General features: G+C 45.4%; 1 protein-coding gene across 1 annotated transcript in view; it reads right to left on the bottom strand.

Moving 5' to 3' along the window:
- Positions 1 to 876: 876 nt before the first annotated feature.
- The window catches only part of LOC139407832 (adenylate kinase 9), an 18,728-nt gene continuing 704 nt past the window's right edge, over positions 877 to 18,900 (bottom strand). The window contains exons 4-38 of the mRNA XM_071151700.1: positions 18,808 to 18,860; positions 18,625 to 18,721; positions 18,353 to 18,465; positions 17,965 to 18,141; positions 17,727 to 17,849; positions 17,447 to 17,521; positions 17,112 to 17,213; positions 16,784 to 16,923; positions 16,358 to 16,680; positions 16,157 to 16,207; positions 16,021 to 16,062; positions 15,790 to 15,923; positions 15,506 to 15,656; positions 15,278 to 15,389; positions 15,072 to 15,157; positions 14,848 to 14,916; positions 14,473 to 14,649; positions 11,763 to 11,890; positions 11,315 to 11,518; positions 10,760 to 11,062; positions 10,530 to 10,651; positions 10,199 to 10,418; positions 9,769 to 9,837; positions 9,413 to 9,616; positions 8,929 to 9,147; positions 8,544 to 8,757; positions 7,500 to 7,701; positions 7,061 to 7,207; positions 6,579 to 6,796; positions 4,957 to 5,153; positions 4,603 to 4,772; positions 1,954 to 2,052; positions 1,742 to 1,844; positions 1,479 to 1,593; positions 877 to 1,275 (exon numbers count right to left, since the gene is read on the bottom strand). Of these exons, the coding sequence (XP_071007801.1) occupies positions 1,064 to 1,275; positions 1,479 to 1,593; positions 1,742 to 1,844; positions 1,954 to 2,052; positions 4,603 to 4,772; positions 4,957 to 5,153; positions 6,579 to 6,796; positions 7,061 to 7,207; positions 7,500 to 7,701; positions 8,544 to 8,757; positions 8,929 to 9,147; positions 9,413 to 9,616; positions 9,769 to 9,837; positions 10,199 to 10,418; positions 10,530 to 10,651; positions 10,760 to 11,062; positions 11,315 to 11,518; positions 11,763 to 11,890; positions 14,473 to 14,649; positions 14,848 to 14,916; positions 15,072 to 15,157; positions 15,278 to 15,389; positions 15,506 to 15,656; positions 15,790 to 15,923; positions 16,021 to 16,062; positions 16,157 to 16,207; positions 16,358 to 16,680; positions 16,784 to 16,923; positions 17,112 to 17,213; positions 17,447 to 17,521; positions 17,727 to 17,849; positions 17,965 to 18,141; positions 18,353 to 18,465; positions 18,625 to 18,721; positions 18,808 to 18,860 (5,171 nt within the window). The 3' untranslated portion in view covers positions 877 to 1,063. The remainder of the gene's footprint in view (positions 1,276 to 1,478; positions 1,594 to 1,741; positions 1,845 to 1,953; positions 2,053 to 4,602; positions 4,773 to 4,956; positions 5,154 to 6,578; positions 6,797 to 7,060; positions 7,208 to 7,499; positions 7,702 to 8,543; positions 8,758 to 8,928; positions 9,148 to 9,412; positions 9,617 to 9,768; positions 9,838 to 10,198; positions 10,419 to 10,529; positions 10,652 to 10,759; positions 11,063 to 11,314; positions 11,519 to 11,762; positions 11,891 to 14,472; positions 14,650 to 14,847; positions 14,917 to 15,071; positions 15,158 to 15,277; positions 15,390 to 15,505; positions 15,657 to 15,789; positions 15,924 to 16,020; positions 16,063 to 16,156; positions 16,208 to 16,357; positions 16,681 to 16,783; positions 16,924 to 17,111; positions 17,214 to 17,446; positions 17,522 to 17,726; positions 17,850 to 17,964; positions 18,142 to 18,352; positions 18,466 to 18,624; positions 18,722 to 18,807; positions 18,861 to 18,900) is intronic.

The raw sequence follows: 18,900 nt of genomic DNA, 5'->3' as shown, positions 1-18,900 counted from the left end.
CTGCAGACAGGATTTGATGGCTCTCTGTATCTGAGGACAGAACATCACAAAGAAAGACGCTGCATTATAATGAAGTTAGACATCCCTGAATATTAAGTTGCTTTATCTCGCTGTCCTTAGTTTTTCTCGCTAGGAACTGGAGAATAGTTTCGTAATGCCCTACCAAACAAAGTTACCTGCCCTATCCAGAGTAGACTACTCTCCCCTTTGTGACAGCTGGAAGTACTAGCTAATCCTTTCACCCTCTTCCATGGCCGCTAGCTATCTACCTACCTACCAATATATTTGGGTCTGAAACGGTAAATACATCAATATAGCTAACTAGCTAATATGAAGTTACTGTGATATTTATTTCACGTAGCTAGATATACAGTATGTAAAGTTAGCTAACTATCTAACATTACATTAGCAGCTCATTTGAGTTAGCCTGCACACTAAGTTTCAGTATCACTTTCAACATATTTACTTACTTGAATAGGTTCTCCCACTGCCTCCATTTTCAAGGTCCTTCAAAAAAATAATGGGAAGTCTTCCTGAAGTTTCCGGTGGTAGCAAAACGCAGCCAGCCATGTCAACGATTGGAGGACTTTCAACAAACTGAGTTTGTTCTTCCAACATGGCGGTTGCTAGGTGATTTGTGAAGCAACTGTAAGCCCCCAATTCACACATTTACAGCCTCATGATGTCACCAGGCAGGCCCAAACTCCATCCCACCAAACAGGCAGAAATTTCTGGCAGTCTTTTCAAACCGCTCGTACACTTGAAGGACATAATAATTTTCACAATATTATTTCAACAGTGTAGAAATATATATCACAGTAAAATCACATTTCTGACTGCACTGGGTTTTTAATATGTACGAAGAAAACCCCACTGACTTTCAACTTACAAATGGTGAACTAACAAAATGCATTTGGTTAAATAATAAACATTTAGAAATGTTAATAGCAGTTTAAAAGGACTGCAATTCTGTCATCCTTTGATATCTCAACAGTGCAATGCACCCTGTGAAATACTTAGAGCTCATCATTTCAGTGAACAATATTTCACAAGTCATGAGGTACTATAGCACCCCAGCAGCAGCCTCTGTGGACTCTCCAAAAGCCAAAAACCTGTGCAGCTTAAATTCAAAGTCTATGGGCTGCTCCTGAGGAGCTCTGTACTTCTTGGTCATAGTGGAGCCCAGGTAGGAGATAAGCTCACAATTCTCCTCAAATGACGCCAGCTTCTTCTTGTACTTCTGGCGGATGTAGTCCGAGTTCCTGGGGTTGAAGGCTGAGGAACGGAGAGAGGGATAGAGGGAATAGGGAGGGAGCACAGGAGGAAAGAATGGACAAGCAAGATAATGCAGAGTCAAATTATAATCCGAGACCAATGCACTGCAAATATAGCATGACCAGGGACCGTGTGACATTATGGTGATGACAAACTTGGGTGTGTGAAGAGCCTTAAGGCTCCTCTCAACGATTTTTGCATACCTTTCAAATAAAATGCCAGATAATGGAGTGCCGATCTCTTCGGACTGAGGTAGGGGAACTTTGGTTTGAGACAACCGACGGCAGTCAGAGCTTTAATGATAGATCTTGCCACGCCCTGATATGGAACACAAAACCTCTGGTCAACATACAGTATGTCACATGCACCTGTAGTGTAAACACACTTCAGCTATTTTTATTCAGATTAAGTCCCTCCAGTAATTACATCCAGAGTGCCTCCCGGTGTGTGTGAGCCTCAGTCTCACCTGTTCCATGTAGCCTAGCATGGGCAGGGAGGTGAGCTGCACAGGCTCACTCATAGGAGGCAGCTTGTCGGGCAGCTTCTGGTTCCAATAGGTCTCAGGTAACCTGAGAGGAGGAGCAAGAAGTTGGAAGAGAACTGGTTTGGGTTACCTAACAATATTCAATTTGATAATTTGAGATCACACCAGGTTCATTGCATCAGTCTATTACTGACCTCAGAAACCTGTCCTGTTTCTGTTCGTTCTCGAAAATGTAGATTTGTTCCCGATATTCCACAGAGTACTCCACGCTTCCACGAACCAGGGCCTCATACCTGAGGAGAGTTTCAAACTAAAAGCAATACATCTCAAAGGCACTAAATATGAAACGGAATCAACTGAGAGCCTTCAGCAAGCAGCCTGTCTTGGAGGTAGGATGAGAGCATCAATCTGTGACGTTGTAAGGTTGGACCCAGGTGCAGAGAAGAGAATCACCAGCAGCAAGAGCAACATCATTGATATTTACAGAGAAAAGAGTTGGCCCGAGAATTGAGCCCTGTGGCACCCCATAGAGACTGTCAGAGGTCCGGACAACAGGCCCTCCGATTTGACACACTGAACTCTATCTGAGAAGTAGTTGGTGAACCAAAAAAAAGACAGGGCAGGATGGATATAGGTCTATAACAGTTTGGGTCTGTCTCCCCCTTTGAAGAGGGGGATGACCGCGGCAGCTTTCCAATCTTTGGGGTTCTCAGACGATACGAAAGAGAGGTTGAATAGGCTAGTAATAGGGGTTGCAACAATTTATGCGGATAATTTTAGAAAGAGAGGGTCCAGATTGTCTAGCCCAGCTGATTTGTAGGGATCCAGATTTTGCAACTCTTTCAGAACATCAGCTGTTTGGATTTGGGTGAAGGAGAAGCGGGGGGTGTTTGGGCAAGTTGCTGCAAGGGGTGCTGAGGTGTTGGCCCGGGGTAGGGGTAGCCAGGTGGAAAGCATGGCCAGCTGTGGAAAAATGCTTATTGTGACAGTGTTTCCTATCCTCAGTGCAGTGGGCAGGTGGGAGGAGGTGCTCTTATTCTTCATGGACTTTAAATTGTCCCAAAACTTTTTGGAATTAGTGCTACAGGAAGCAAATTTCTGTTTGAAAACTGACTGAGTATATTGGTTCCTCACTTCCCTGAAGAGTTGCATATCGCGGGGGCTATTCGATGCTAATGCAGTACACCACAGGATGTTTTTGTGCTGGTCAAGGCCAGTCAAGTCTGGGGTGAACAAAGGGCTCTATCTGTTCTTAGTTCTACATTTTTTGAATGGGGCAAAGTCGGTCCCTCTCCTTGTTCGGGCGGTGTTCGGCAGTTGACGTCACTGACCTTCTAGCCGTCATTGATACATTTTTTATTTTCCAATGGTTTTGTCTTGTCTTCCTTCACACCCGGTTCCAATCCCATTAATTACATGTTGTGTATTTAACACTCTGTTTCCCCTCATGTCCTTGTCGGAGATTTTTTATTGTATGTGTTGTGCTAGTCATGTGTCGGTGTGCGACGGGTTTTGTACCCACTTTTATTATTTTTTGTATATTTTGGTTTTTGGCGTTTATGAGCGCTTATTACACAACTCCGTTTATACCAAGTTCGTTTTCCTGCGCCTGACTTCCCTGCCACCTACACACACTCATTACATTAGGGATGGACATTTCAGGATTGTAGGTGGCCTTCCTAAGCCAGGATTCAGACACGGCTAGGACATCTGGGTTGGCGGAGTGTGCTAAAGCAGTGAATAAAACAAACTTAGGGAGGAGGCTTCTAATGTTGACATACACTAAGTTGACTGTGCCTTTAAACTGCTTGGAAAATTCCAGAAAATGATGTCATGGCTTTAGAAGCTTCTGATAGGGTAATTGACATCATTTGAGTCAATTGGAGGTCTACCTGTGGATGTATTTCAAGGCCTACCTTCAAACAGAGTGCCTCTTTCTTTGACATCATGGGAAATTCCGTTCTGTCTCCTAGAGATTAACGTACTTTGGTGCGAAAAGTGCAAATCAATCCCAGAACAGCAGCAAAGGACCTTGTGAAGATGCTGGAGGAAATAGGTACAAAAGTATCTATATCCACAGTAAAAAGAGTTCTATATCGACATAACCTGAAAGTCCGCTCAGCAAGGAAGAAGCCACTGCTCCAAAACCTCCACAAAAAAGCCAGACTACGGTTTGCAACTGCACATGGGGACAAAGATCGTACTTTTTGTAGAAATGTCCTCTGGTCTGACGAAATAAAAATAGAACTGTTTGGCCATAATGACCATCGTTATGTTTGGAGGAAAAGGGGGAGGCTTGCAAGCCGAAGAACACCATCCCAACCGTGAAGCATAGGGGTGGCAGAATCAAGTTGTGGGGATGCTTTGCTGCAGGAGGGTCTGGTGCACCTCACAAAATAGATGGCATCATGAGGTAGGAAAATTATGTGGATATATTGAAGCAACATCTCAAGACATCAGTCAGGAAGTTAAAGCTTGGTCGCAAATAGGTCTTCCAAATGGACAATGACCCCAAGCATACTTTCAAAGGTGTGGCAAAATGGCTTAAGGACAACAAAGTCAAGGTATTGGAGTGGCCATCACAAAGCCCTGACCTCAATCCCATAGAAAATGTGTGGGCAGAACTGAAAAGGTGTGTGTTACCAAGGAGGCCTACAAACCTGACTCAGTTACACCAACTCTGTCAGGAGGAATGGGCCAAAATTCACCCAACTTATTGTGGGAAGCTTGTGGAAGGCTATCTGAGAGAGAGACCTACAGAGAACCCATGCCCTCCTGTGCCAGCATTGAAGAAGACTGGTACTATAATGAATAGATAGGAGTAAAGCCAGTGTGTTGGCTACCTCTGCCTCCCATCCAGGTAGGTGACGGGGCAGTAGCCCTTCATCTCCACCTGCTTGGGGAACCTGGCCTTCACCTGGCCGGCCGTCAGCTTCTTGGGCAACATGTGGGAAGGGGGGAGAGCGTGTGGGCAGCCCGGGATCACAAACTGTTCTGGAGTCTTAAGGAAGAGCTTTTGTAGATAGGGGTACAAGGCAAAGAGAGAAATCAATATAATTTTACCTCTGTTAATAGTTCCTGTGATGTAATCATATACATTATACCTTTTAACCACAGATCTCAAAGAACACTTTACACACATTACATGCAGGTAAGTCACCAAATCATTGATAACTGTCACCAGGTATGAGACCCACCTCCAGGTACTCCCGAGAGCACATCTTGTAATAGTGTCCCCTGAACTCAGCGGCCAGCTCCAGAGATGTAGTGAGAGAACAGTCCACCAGGTGTCGATGGAGGGCGAGGCTGACAGGGCAGTAATAGCTAAACTCACCCAGTCGAGACTTTAGCTCCTTTGGTGTGATGCACAGCCTGTCGATGCTAGCTGCATGGCCTGTAGGGGCCAGGGTCAAAGACATAGGAGAAGCAGCAATCTCATAAGACTTTAATATTTTCTGAACAAAAAAATTAACAATATCAAAGATTTTACTGAGTTACAGTCCATATGAGGAAATAAATGTATTTATTAGGCCCTAATCTATGGATTTCACATACAGAAATGCATCTGCTGGTCACAGATACCTTAAAGGACAAGGGCCTCACAATGGGCCTCAGGATCTCATTACAGTAATTATGTGCATTCAAAGTGACATTGATAAAATGCAATTGTGAGGGCCTCCCAGGTCGCACAGTGGTGGCACAGCTGGCGCTGTACTGCAGCACCAGCTGTGCCACCAGAGACTCTGGGTTCGCGCCCAGGCTCTGTCGTAACCGGCCGCGACCGGGAGGTCCGTGGGGCAACGCACAATTGGCCTAGCGTCGTCTGGGTTAGGGAGGGCCTGGCCGGTAGGGATATCCTTGTCTCATTGCGCACCAGCGACTCCTGTGGCGGGCCCGGCGCAGAGCACGCTAACCAAGGTTGCCAGGTGCACGGTGTTTCCTCCGACACATTGGTACGGCTGGCTTCCGGGTTGGATGCGCGCTGTGTTAATAAGCAGTGCGGCTTGGTTGGGTTGTGTATCGGAGGACGCATGACTTTCAACCTTCGTCTCTCCCGAGCCCGCACGGGAGTAGTAGCGATGAGACAAGATAGTAGCTACTAACAATTGGATACCACGAAATTGGGGAGAAAAAGGGGGTAAAATTCAAAAAAATAAAAATGCAATTGTGTTTGTTGTCCTTAGCTTATGCCTGCCCATGCCATAACCCTACCGGCACCATGGGCCACTCTGTTTACAACGTTGACATCAGCAAACAGCTCACCCACACAATGCTCAACACATAGTCTGTGGTTGTGTGGCCGGTTGGACATACTGCCAAATTGTCTAAAACAAGTTTGAAGGCGGCTCATGGTAGATAAATTAACTTTCAATTCTCTGGCAACAGCTCTGGTGGACATTCCTGCAGTCAGCATGCCAATTTCATGCTCCCTCAAAACTCTGTGGAATTGTGTTGTGTGACAAAACTGCACATTTTAGAGTGGCCATTTATTGCCCCCAGCACAAGGTGCACCTGTGTAATGATCATGTTGTTTAATCAGCTTCTTGAAATGCCACATCTGTCAGGTAGATTTTTACCTTGGCTAAGGCAAAATGCTCACTAACAGGGATGTAAACAAATATGTGCACAAAATTTGAAAGAAATAAGCTTTTTGTGCATAATTTATGGAACATTTCTGGGATATTTTATTTCAGCTCATGAAACATGGGACCAACACTTTACATGTTGCGTTTATATTTCTGTTCAGTGTAGAATATATACAAATAATTACCAAAGTGAATAGGCTTTTTCTATAGTCTCTCTAGACTGCATATATTACCGGTGCGTATTTTCTCCAGGTAGGTGTGGATGTGTCTCATGCTCATGCGGGCCTCATCCAGGATTCTGTTCCAGACCCACCACTTGGAGTTGTGTCCATCCACAGAGACCCAATTCTGGTAATGCTGCTGGTAGTGCTGCCTCACTGCCTCCACCTCATGCTTGAAATTAGAGTTACGGATGTTCAGGATCTGGGGGCTGTCATGCATCAGGTGGGGACTGCCAGGGGAGGGGGGATAATTAAGTGACAGTTTAAACCAAAATGATAACAAGATGAATCCATGTCCCAGGTAATCTGTTGTGTAGATGCAGCTACATGCCCTAAATCTTAAATTAATGGGAAGCATAGACACTGTCAAAGTTGATTAATTTCAGGACGTGCTGAACTTTCCTATTCATTTGAGATTGATGCATATAGCTGGATGTACAGTACACAATAGTTTTGTCCTCTCTGGTAGGGCCATCTAGTGCCACCCATCTGACCTGATGGGTTTCATCTTGTCACTGAGGCCTCTCTTTAGCACCTCCACGGTGTCCAGCTGCAGCTCCACCACAAGCACTGGGATAATGCTCCGAGCCTCCATCAAATCAGCCTGCTTACGCGTCATAGGGAAGCCATCCAACACGTACCTGAGATAGGGAAGGAAATACAGTCAATAGAATATGTCATGGAAATAGAATGAATAGCCTAGTCAACCTTCTGGTTGGCATACAATGAAATGTTGCTTTTGGTCTGTTCATTGGTCTGTTCAATACAACCCTTTTCCAGCTTTTGATTGGTCTGCATGGATCACCAAATTACTGTCTCACTGGGAATTACTGACTTTTAATGTTTTATGACATCATTCAGAATGAAGCCAGACATGAGAAAGAGGGAAATTGAACACTGCCTATATTTTTCAGCCAAGGTTAGCTGCCTTACCCTCTGGTGCTGCAGACCAGGCTCATGAGGGCTACCTCCAGACACTGGATGGCCAATTCATCTGGCAAGGTGTGGCCCTGGGAGAGGTGTTTCATCATCTGGGTGGCCAGCTCTGTCCTACCCTGGCTGGCCAGCACAGTCCGCATCACGTCCCCAATGGACAGACGAGTCAGGCTGTACTCATGGGCAAACATCCTCGCCACTGCACAACACATATAGATATGGGTGTGTTCTCTGTTTGGGTGAGCTAATGTACAGCTGGATTGGCAGAACTGGCCTGAGATGGTCTTAAATCTAAGTTTGTGTTAGAGAGAATCAAATCCTAATGCATTGTTTGACAAGTTACAATAAAGGGAGTTTTAGTGCATTCATAGAGGAGAAAAGAGTTTAAGAATCAAATAAACATATTGCAAACAATCCTTACAAAAGTGAATTACATTCACTTAACACAGAGCTAAATTTGTGATGAGAACAGTGGTGTAAAGTACTTAAGTAAAAATACTTAAAAGTAGTACTTAAGTCGTTTTTTGGGGTATCTGTACTGTACTTTACTATTTATATTTTTTACAATTTTTTACTTCACTTCATTCCCAAAGAAAATTATGTACTTTTTACTCCATACATTTTCCCTTACACCAAAAAGTACTCATTACATTTTGAATGCTTAGCAGGACAGGAAAATTGCCTAATTCACACACTTATCAAGAGAACATCCCTGGTCATCCCTACTGCCCCTGATCTGGCAGACTCACTAAACACATGCTTAATTTGTAAATGATGTCTGAGTGTTGGAGCATGCCCCTGGCTATCCGTAAATTAAAAAAACTAGAATATTATGCCGTCTGGTTTGTTAAATATAAGGAATTTTTTAAGTAACTTTGATAAGTAAGTAACTTTTGATACTTAAGTTTATTTTAGCAATTACATTTACTTTTGATACTTAAGTATATTTCAAATCAAATCATCTTAACTTTTACTCAAGTACTTTTTCCACGACTGGATGAGAACTTGTTTAATATGCCTCTATGTGTTGTGAACTCTGACCTGTGGTTTTGCCTGACTTGGGGGGTCCGATAATGACCAGTTTGATGGGAAGGGAGGGGTTGGGTTTGGGCTGCTTCAGGTACTTGATGGGGTTGAGGATGAAGGTGTTCCTCGTCTCCTTGGAGGCGAAGAAGTAGATGAACTGATGGAAGAGCACGGGGTAGGATGTGTTCAGGGGACCCTGCACTGGCTGTATCAGGTCTCCCTCTGTGTACTAAAAGAGGAACACATGGGATCTGCTATCAGTCACATTACAACATACAGGGATAAACAGAAAGTTAGTAGAAGATAAAAACATTTATCATACTATGAAGAAATCCACATCCACTGAATTAAACAGATTGGGATTTGAATAGAGAGAGTGTGGGTCCCGGTTTATACTGACCTTGACGGGGTCCCAGCAGCCGAAGAAGCTGTTATACTTGAAGGAGTAGCAGAGCAGCTTGCGGGCCAGGGTATAGCTGATGGGCTGGCACTTGTGGAAGTGGGCCTCCCGGTTGGTCACCAGAGGCTGAACCTTCTGAAGCAGCTGGTAACGCACGATCCTGGACTTACGGCCACCGTTGATGGTCAGCTTAGGGATCTGGTTTTCATCCAGGAGTTCCTGAACAACAAACAAACAGTTTTATACTCTGTACTGATACCCCGTGTATCTTGTTTTTTGTGTTATTATTTTTCACATTTTCTCTCTGCATTGTTGGGAAGGGCCCATAAGTAAGCATTTCACCTGTTGTTTACGAAGCATGTGACAAATAAAATGTGATTAGATTTATAATGGCACTTTGGGTTACAAATGTATTATTATTATTATAATGCCTGTAACTATATTAAGGCCTGTTCATAGCTGGACAGTATGTGTGTCTCTGTACCATCATCCTAGTGAAGTTGGCGTCGTCTGTTTCAAAGCGTTCCCCGATCTCCATCTCCAGCCTCTCCTCAGCAGCCGCTTCTGTCTCCTCATCCTCCCCATCATCCTCCTCGTCCAGAGTAAACTCCTCAATCAGCATGGCTTCGATCTCCTCCATCCCCTCCTCTTCCTCATCAAACTCCTCCTCATCCTCCTCATCCTTCACCTGGCACACAGAGATAGACTGTAAGGACCAGTGGATGACAGAGTCCCTACTTATCAGGGTCTAATCATAAACTCTTCCCAAACTAATATAGCACAGACCCATATCAGCCTCAAAGAGTCACAGCATCTGTGCTTGTGACAATGAAGGACTACCTTTGCAGCTGGTTGCTTTGAGGCATGCTCTGCCATGAGCTCAGCCCTCCTCCGGGTGATGGCCTCCTCCTGCATCAACAGAAAGAGAAAGATTGAGAGGGGTGGGAGAGGAGGAGATATATTAGACAGAGAGAGATAGAGAGAGACCAGAGAGAGAGAGAGAGAGACCAGAGAGAGAGAGAGAGACCAGAGAGAGAGACCAGAGAGAGAGAGAGACCAGAGAGAGAGAGAGACCAGAGAGAGAGAGAGACCAGAGAGAGAGAGAGAGAGAGAGAGGGGAGGGGGGAAGATAGAGAGAGAGGGAGTGAGAGTGTGTTAACATGACCTCTAACACCTGCCTTGAGCATTGAGCCTCTCTACTGTCTCCACCTTCTCTCCCACTTGGCTCCCTGTCCTGAAGCCCTACTCATCTGTCCTGCTCTCCTCTCACCCGTAGTTTGTGGCGTAGATCCCTGACTTGTCTCAGCTGTTCTCTCCTGCGGTCACAGCGTTCTCTCCAGCTGGCTAGGCGAGGGGGCAGCAGGCGCCGCACGACGTCTCTCACGTCCACCGTCATGACCACGGCTGCGTCCGGGAACAGCCGGCGCTCCACCATGAAGGACACGTCCTCAGGGTTCTGGGGGAAACCCTCCAGGATGAACCCTTTCGATCTGGGGTAGGGATTGGGGTGCAGCAAATCAGTCAAGATGGGAAGTCAGTGGGCGAGAGTGCCTTGTGTGTCAAGATGAGTCTATGTGTGTGTTAGTGAAATGTCTTGGTACTTGTATGGCTCCTGGTCCCAGAACTGTGGCAGCATCATCTCCATGATCTCCTGAGGCAGAGGCTCTCCATCAAACAGATAGGACTTAATTGCCTCCTCCTCGTCACTCAGCCCCACCCCCTGCTAGCAACATACACAGCAACACAGATAGCCCACCATTCAATCCCTGGGGAACAAGCTGAAATACTGCACCATAACAACTGTGATATGTGACAGTATCATATCCTTTACCTCTGCTGCTGGGGCTTCCTCTGGGCTGTCCTTCCCACTGTGTTTTTCCTCCTCGTCCATAGAGGGCACTGCTGCCCCTCCCTGTGCCTGCAGCAGAAGGGCTTCCAGGTCCTCAAGGGGCTCCTCAGGGGGTTCCACCTCATCAGAGTAGGGCACGCGGGCCTGGGTCTTCCCCAGGATCAGCTCCTGCAGGCACTCCCTGAACTGGATGTGAAAAACCCCCAGTTTCTCCGCCAGCCATTTCCCGTGGGTGGTCTTATCAGAGCCCCTCGTACCCAGCAGGAAGACTCTCAGAGCTGGGGCCTGGGATGGGGATGAAGGGGAGGTGGAGAGGAAGAGGGATAGAATATGGGGGTCAAGTGGAATCATTATTTTATCATGGATTCACTTGTCTTAGCTATTTGGTCATTTCAGACATTCATAGATTCAATTGTTCAACAAGTTATCCAGTAGCTCTTACTTCCTCACTGTTTCTCTCTGTCACTCTTCCACTCCCTCCCTCCCTCCCTCCCTCCCTCCCTCCCTCCCTCCCTCCCTCCCTCCCTCCTCTCCTACCTGCAATAGCTGTGTGTGTGAGACGTATGTCTCGGGGCTCAGTAAGAAGCGTTCCCTGGCCTCAGTACTAGAGAAGTAGTAGGCTTTCTCTCTGTACTTGGCAGCATATTCATCCAGACAGGGGATCAGTGCCCCATTCTCCTTCAGGGACACGGGACAGAAGTGTTGGGTGTCCCCCATCACCCTCTTAGACGCTGCCTCCTCCTGGATACAGCAGGGAGAGAGGAGAGAGAATGTCGTAAAAATGTCACAGAAAAACAGCAGTATGGGATGATGGTAAACAGACATGGACAGGATGTTTTTGGTTAGAATACCTATACCGTGAAGTCTGAAGCAATTTTATATTCAGCTACAGTGCATTTAATTGGAGAATGTGTACAAGAAATGTGTAAGGTCTAAATTGCCAACTACTATACGTAATTAGTGGGTTTCTCCATGTAGGACGTACGTCTGTCTCCTGTTCCTCCTCTCCCTCTGCCTCCTCAGGTTTCTCCAGCTCAGCCAAGGCCTGAGCGTCCTCCTCCTCCTCATCCAGGTCTACTCCTGACAGCTCCCAGCCCACGTACTTAAAGGGCTCTTGGGAAAACACACATCAAGGTTATTAGGTACCTAAAGTGCCTTCAGAAAGTATTCCCTGCCCTTGACTTTTTCCTCATTTTGTTGTGTTACAGCCTATAATTTGTGTCACTAGCTAACACACAACAACCTATAATGTCAAAGTGGAATAATGTTTTTCGAAATGTTTACAAATTAATAAAAAATGAAACGCTGAAATTTCTTGAGTCAATAAGTATTCAACCCCTTTGTTATGGCAAAACTAACAAGTTCAAGAGTAAGCATTTGCTTAACAAGTCACATAATAAGTTGCATGGATTTACTCTGTGTGCAATAATAGTGTTTAACAGAGATGACTACCTCATCTTTGTACCCCACACATACAATTATCTATATGGTCACTCAGTCGAGCAGTGGATTTCAAACACAGATTCAACCACAAGGACCAGGGAGGTTTTCCAATGTTTTACAAAGAAGGGCACCTATTGGAAGATGGGTAAAAATAAAAAAGCAGACATTTGAATATTCCTTTGAGCATGGTGGTTATTAATTACACTTTGGATGGTGTATCAATACAACCAGTCACTACAAAGATACAGGTTCCACAATACTAACCTAATTGACAGAGTGAAAAGAAGGAAGTGTCACGTTCTGACCTTTATTTCCTTTGTTTTGTATTCATTATTTAGTATGGTCAGGGCGTGAGTTGGTGTGGGCAGTCTATGTTTGATTTTCTATGATTTGGGGATTTCTATGTTTCGGCCTAGTATGGTTCTCAATCAGAGGCAGGTGTCATTAGTTGTCTCTGATTGAGAATCATACTTAGGTAGCCTGGGTTGCACTGTTTGTTTGTGGGTGATTGTCTATGTTGATGGCTTGTTTCAGCACAGTTCGCATTAGCGTCACGGTTGTTATTTTGTTTATTGTTTTTGTATAGTGTTGCAGTGTTCAGTGTTTTCTTTATTAAAATTCATGATGAGCACATACCACGCCGCATTTTGGTCCTCCGATCCATCTCGCCTCTCCTCTTCAGATGAAGAGGAGGACGACCGTGACATGAAGGCTGTACAGAATACAAATATTCCAAAACATTCATCCTGTTTGCAACAAGGAACTAAAGTAAAACTGCAAAACATGTGGCAAAGAAATGAACTTTTTGTGTTGAATACAAAATGTTATATTCGGGGCAAATCCAATACAACACATTACTGAGTACTACTCTCCATATTTTCAAGCATAGTGGTGAATGCATCATGTTATGGGTATGCTTGTAATCGTTAATTAAGGATAAAAAAATAAACAGAATGGAGCTAAGCACAGGAAAAATCCTTGAGGAAACCTGGTTTAGTCTGCTTTCCACCAGACACTGGGAGATTAATTCACCTTTCAGCAAGACAATAACTTAAAACACAAGGCCAAATCTACACTGGTGTTGCTTACCAAGAAGACAGTGAATGTTCCTGAGTGGATGAGTTACAGTTTTGACTTAAATCTACTTGAAAATCTATGGCAATACCTAAAAATGGTTGTCTAGCAATGATCAACAACACATTTGACTGAGCTTGAAGAATCTTGAATAGCATAATGTGCACATGTTGCACAATCCTGGTGCGGAAAGCTATTAGAGACTTACCCAGAAAGACTCACAGCTGTAATCGCTGCCAAAGGTGCTTCTACAAAGTATTGACTCAGCAGTTTGAATACTTACGTAAATTAGATATTTAATTTTCAATACATTTGCAAACATTTCTAAAAACATGTTTTCACTTTGTCATTATGGGCTATTGTGTGATTCTGATAACTATGTGACGTATAGGTGAGAATATATATATTTTTTATTAATTTTGCATTCAGACTCTAACACAACAATGTGGAATAAGTCAAGGACTATGAATACATTCTGAAGGTGCCTTATAACTCTGTCCTCTGCCACACTATTTGACCAAGCCAGTATAGTCACTCAACCTCAAACACTGCCATCCTCTCAGTACCCTGCCATACTCTCAGTACCCTGCCATACTCTCAGTACCCTGCCATACTCTCAGTACCCTGCCATACTCTCAGTACCCTGCCATACTCTCAGTATCCTGCCATACTCTCAGTACCCTGCCATACTCTCAGTACCCTGCCATCCTCTCAGTATCCTGCCATCCTCTCAGTACCCTGCCATACTCTCAGTACCCTGCCATACTCTCAGTATCCTGCCATACTCTCAGTACCCTGCCATACTCTCAGTACCCTGTCATACTCTCAGTACCCTGCCATACTCTCAGTATTCTGCCATACTCTCAGTACCCTGCCATACTCTCAGTACCCTGCCATACTCTCAGTACCCTGCCATACTCGCAGTACCATGCCATACTCTCAGTACCCTGACATACTCTCAGTACCCTGCCATACTCTCAGTACCCTGACATACTCTCAGTACCCTGCCATACTCTCAGTACCCTGCCATACTCTCAGTACCCTGACATACTCTCAGTACCCTGCCATACTCTCAGTACCCTGACATACTCTCTTTTACCAGCACAAAAATCCACATGTACACACCCTGAGCCCCCCACCCCCTCCACCTACACAAACACCCTAAGCCGAAAACTCACTCTCCATGTGGAAGACCATCTCCTGGACCAGGTCCTCAGGGCTCTTGCCAGAGGTCTCCAGTACATTGTAGCTGCCTGTGATAGAGGACTCCATGCTCTCCCAGTCCATCACAAACTGCTTCAGCTGCAGCTTGAATGGGTTCATCTCTGGACCGTCTGGATAGCCTCTCTTCCACACTGCAGGTAGAGTCACATCTGAAGAAAGAGAGAGAGAGAGAGAGAGAGAGAGAGAGAGAGAGAGAGAGAGAGAGAGAGATGGATGGATGGATGCAGGTGGCACTTTACATCAGAGATATAATAATAATCATCATCATCATATCACAAAACAAAACTAAATGTTTTCACATTGCTCAGATGGTCATTGCTCAGTCTTACCTCCACCTTTTATGCTGATGGTAGGTGGGCTTTTGTCAGCATCGTCTGCATCAGATTTTGCAGAGCCTTCTGCAAAGCAAATTAAGAGGATACATTGAAGATAGATATGAGTATACAAAAGCTGTGATCGTAGAAGGCAGCATGATGTGAGAAGCATACCAGTAAGTCATGTTTTTGAGGATCGAGATCAAGAATGACAACATTTAGTTAAAATGGAACAGTACCCTCCACCTCCTCTTGCACTGCCTCCAGTTTGGCCTGAGGATCTGTTGGCTTAGGATCCTCCTCTGGGTCCTGCTGCATACGGTTTCTACAGAAGGCCACAAACACACATACAGCAAGTTGAAACTGGTTAACCCAACCATCCATGTTGGCTCCAACAATGCAGAGGACCAACACATCATTCCCCCTCCATTTTAGCTCTACTCACAAGGAATCTTGAGCCTCCTGGGCCTTCTGTTTCTGCTGTTCTTCAAGCCTCTTGATTACCTTGTCAACCTCCTCCCTGTTCTGTTCATACATCCTCTTCAATACTACCCTACCTGCAACAGAAATATTCTACATTTGTATAGAACTACAAATATGGTAGTCTTCAGATGAATAATACAAAGGCATTACTATGGTAGTATTTGTAGTTGTGAGTTGTAGTTTCTCCCACCTTCCCCATCGTTGTCTTTCAGGCAGAACAGGATATCGGGCATGATCCCATCGTGGAGATCCTGAATGGTGGCCAACTGGGACCTGTTCCTGGGAAAGTTGTCCAGCACCCACCCTCTCTTGATCTCTGAGTCTGCATCGGCCATCTCAATCTGGAATACTCATTTGATAGAGAACATCAATGCCATTCCACAAGGCATAGCTTTTTCAATTTGGAAGGATACTGTGCACACGTTCAACTATTTAATCTTCAAGGTAATTTACTTGACTTGACTTCAGACAAACCTCTCTGATGTGATTCTCCAGCACCTCTGCATACAGGTCCAGAGAGGGCGGGGTTACAACCTGCTCCGCCTCCTTTAAAGCCTCCTCCACGATGGCCTGTACATCTGGGTGCTCCTCTGTCACCTCCATCATCACTGTATCCCAGCAGCAGCAGCAACAACAACAACACCTCAGCAGACACTCAAACAGAGTAACTGACAAGTAGTGGGACTGTATGGTTGTGTTGCTCACCTTCCTCAGTCTGTTCACTCGAGGAGTGGGTCGTGGATGTCGCTGTGGGATGACATCAGAATCACCAGTTAGACTAAATGTGTATGTCTATTAGGCAGCACATACCTGTTTGTTGGTTAGAGTCTGATTTACTCACCTGAATCATTGTCATCAGACTCCTCCTCACTGATGTTGGATCTCATGTTTACTGCAGGAAATCCACATTTGATTACATTTGACTAAATGCTCATTCTATAAATGCTTTGCAGATGACAACACAAGAAACCGAGCAAAGGATTGATACACTTTTTCACCATGCAATCGTCATCATCACCACCATAATCATCCCATCACTCACTGGACCCGTGGGTGGCGTCCAGTTCCATCTTGACCTTGACCCTCTCGATAGCCATGAGGGTGGAGTCTCTCTTGACCTTCTCCAGCATGTCCTGTTTGACCTTGGTGATGACTGGCTTCATCAAGACCTCCATGTCCACCAGCTCTGCTCCGTAGTGCTGGGCCAGTAGGGCGCACAGCGTGCTCTTGCCTGCACATGGAGGCCCGATCACAGACACCTTGCAGGGCGGCCGCGGCATGGGTGGCAGGAGGTACCGCCGCGGGTTCAGCATAAACCTCCCCAAGGCCTCCTGGGAAGACAGGATGTAGATTTTGTCCATGAACCTGAAGGGGAGCGGGGAAGGAGAGTTAATGGCTGGAATGTGTAGACACAAGCAACAGAGACACGCACACACACTCTCACTCACCTACTCACTCACTCACTCACCCCACAGAGAACTCGGGCTTTCCCTTGATGATCTTGCCTTCCTTTAGGGCCACAGGGCAGGCTCTACACCAACGACTCCTCCTCCACCTGAACCCAGGGGCCACTGTCTTAGAGGAGGACATGGTCCGCAACAGCTCCTCCTGAGAGAAGACATCAGCACAGACAGCCAATGGCAGTTACTATCCCATAGCATTGGGCTACCATAACCTGTTAACATTGTGCTAGCTAGCTACATTGCTTGCTGCTCAAGGACCATTGACTAATCTTACAATAATAGATCTGAGTTTAGGGTTTTCCACACAAACAGTAGCATAAGGCATAGGCTGACCGTGTCAATCTCATCAGGCAGCTCTTCCTCGTCGATCTGGAGCAGCCGAAGGGGGACAGCAACCCTCCTCACTGCCATGGACTCCAGACGGAAGAGCACTGACTACACCAGGGACAAAACCATAAACAACCAGCTCGTCAACCAGCAATTAAAACACAGAAGTCAGCCTTTACCTACAGGGACAGTCACTGTGGTTAGTTGTAGAATGGATAATGAAACTGCAGCCAACTCAAGGGTTTTCAATGTGACTAATGTATTGACAGAGGACTAAGGGTTGCGTTGCTTATTCCCTCAGAAATTGAACTCCTCTTTCCAAGAACCCCCTCTGATCCCACCATGAACAGTTCCTCAGGGTTTTTATTCCCATCCAGCTCAAACAGGTGCAGGGAAGCATGGTCTGCCATGTAGTCCTGGAAACAAACAGCATGTCAAACAGCATGTCGGTAGCCATGGCAGTTAATCAGAACAGAGAACTATGTCCATCTAGTAATACACTACATCTCTATCACTGATCAAGATAGAACACTTGATGATGAGTCAACAAAGTGAATGGAGTTGTTGTCAGAAATTGGCAGCCATTTTAGGTGTGTCCTCTTCAGGCCTCAGTACGCTCACCTCTAGAGGTCTGAGAATGGTGTCCTTGTACAGGAGAACCCTGCGGTAGGCATTCTCTGGGAAGTTTTCCTGCGCTCGCACCAGCTGGGTAATCATGTCCTTCTGCAGCTCGCGCTCCTCCACCTGATCAACAAATAAGCAACCGACTAAATAAACAAACAAACAAACAAATCACATAGATTAGAGTATAACAACATCTCCAATAAGGGTAGTATCAATCTGTTCATGTTGGCTGCACCTCCTCTGCCTCCTCCAGCTCCCCTTCCTCCTCTTCCCCCTCATCCTCATCTGTCTCATTCCTTTTCTTGGTGGTCTCTTTCTTCACAGGGTCCCACTGCTCCCTGAGGAACACCCTGCCTGTCAGGGGGTGCTGCCTCTGGCCCGCTAGGCGGTGGATCAGGTCCCTGTCCGCACACTGGGGATGGAACAGCTCAATAGAATAAGTGTAAGTGGAAAGAAAAGTAACGCACTGAGGATACTTCAGGCCAAGGACAGTTTCAGGATTTTACTGTTATTTCACGGTCGATGGTGTAGTGTAATGGCCGTAACTAGCTGTAAAAGTTTGGCTGTGTCTTGTTAATTCAGCACAAGGCACAGTAAACTAACTCAAGGGAGAAGAAGATAACCTTGATGTTTATGATGAAATCGGGTGCCAGTCTCAGGTTCTTGATGAACTCAATCTGCTCCAGTATCTTCAGGTACTCCTCTGACATGGAGGGCAAGCAGCTCAGCACATAACCTGCCATACAACACAATACTGACATTTTCCTGAAACTGCACACACTTCAAACATACACAAAACATGCAGCACTGTGTTGAATCTAGTGAGTATAATGTAGTTAGGGATTAAGGAACAACGAAACAATGTCGATTAGGCTAGCAAAATTTGTTGAATTACCGTAGTGCTCGACCTCTGGTGACTTGAGTCTGTCCAGAATCAGCTGGACCACCATCTCTTCTGAGATACTTTTCCCTTCATTCAGAATCTCAAGAAGCTGAAACCATAAGATGGGTAGTTGAAAAGTCATTCATGTAAATCTGCTACTGTACAGCAAATTGAGGATGCACAGTGGAAACTCACCTCTACTCCTTGAGCTCTTTGATCATTGATGTGTTGGTTGAGCAATTCTGTGTCTGAAATTAATGTATAAAGACGTGTTCAGATACAGAAAAG

This window comes from Oncorhynchus clarkii, chromosome 4 (genome assembly GCF_045791955.1).
Source record: "Oncorhynchus clarkii lewisi isolate Uvic-CL-2024 chromosome 4, UVic_Ocla_1.0, whole genome shotgun sequence".
Taxonomy (NCBI): Eukaryota; Metazoa; Chordata; class Actinopteri; order Salmoniformes; family Salmonidae; genus Oncorhynchus; species Oncorhynchus clarkii.
This window is presented reverse-complemented; position numbering and strand designations above follow the sequence as displayed.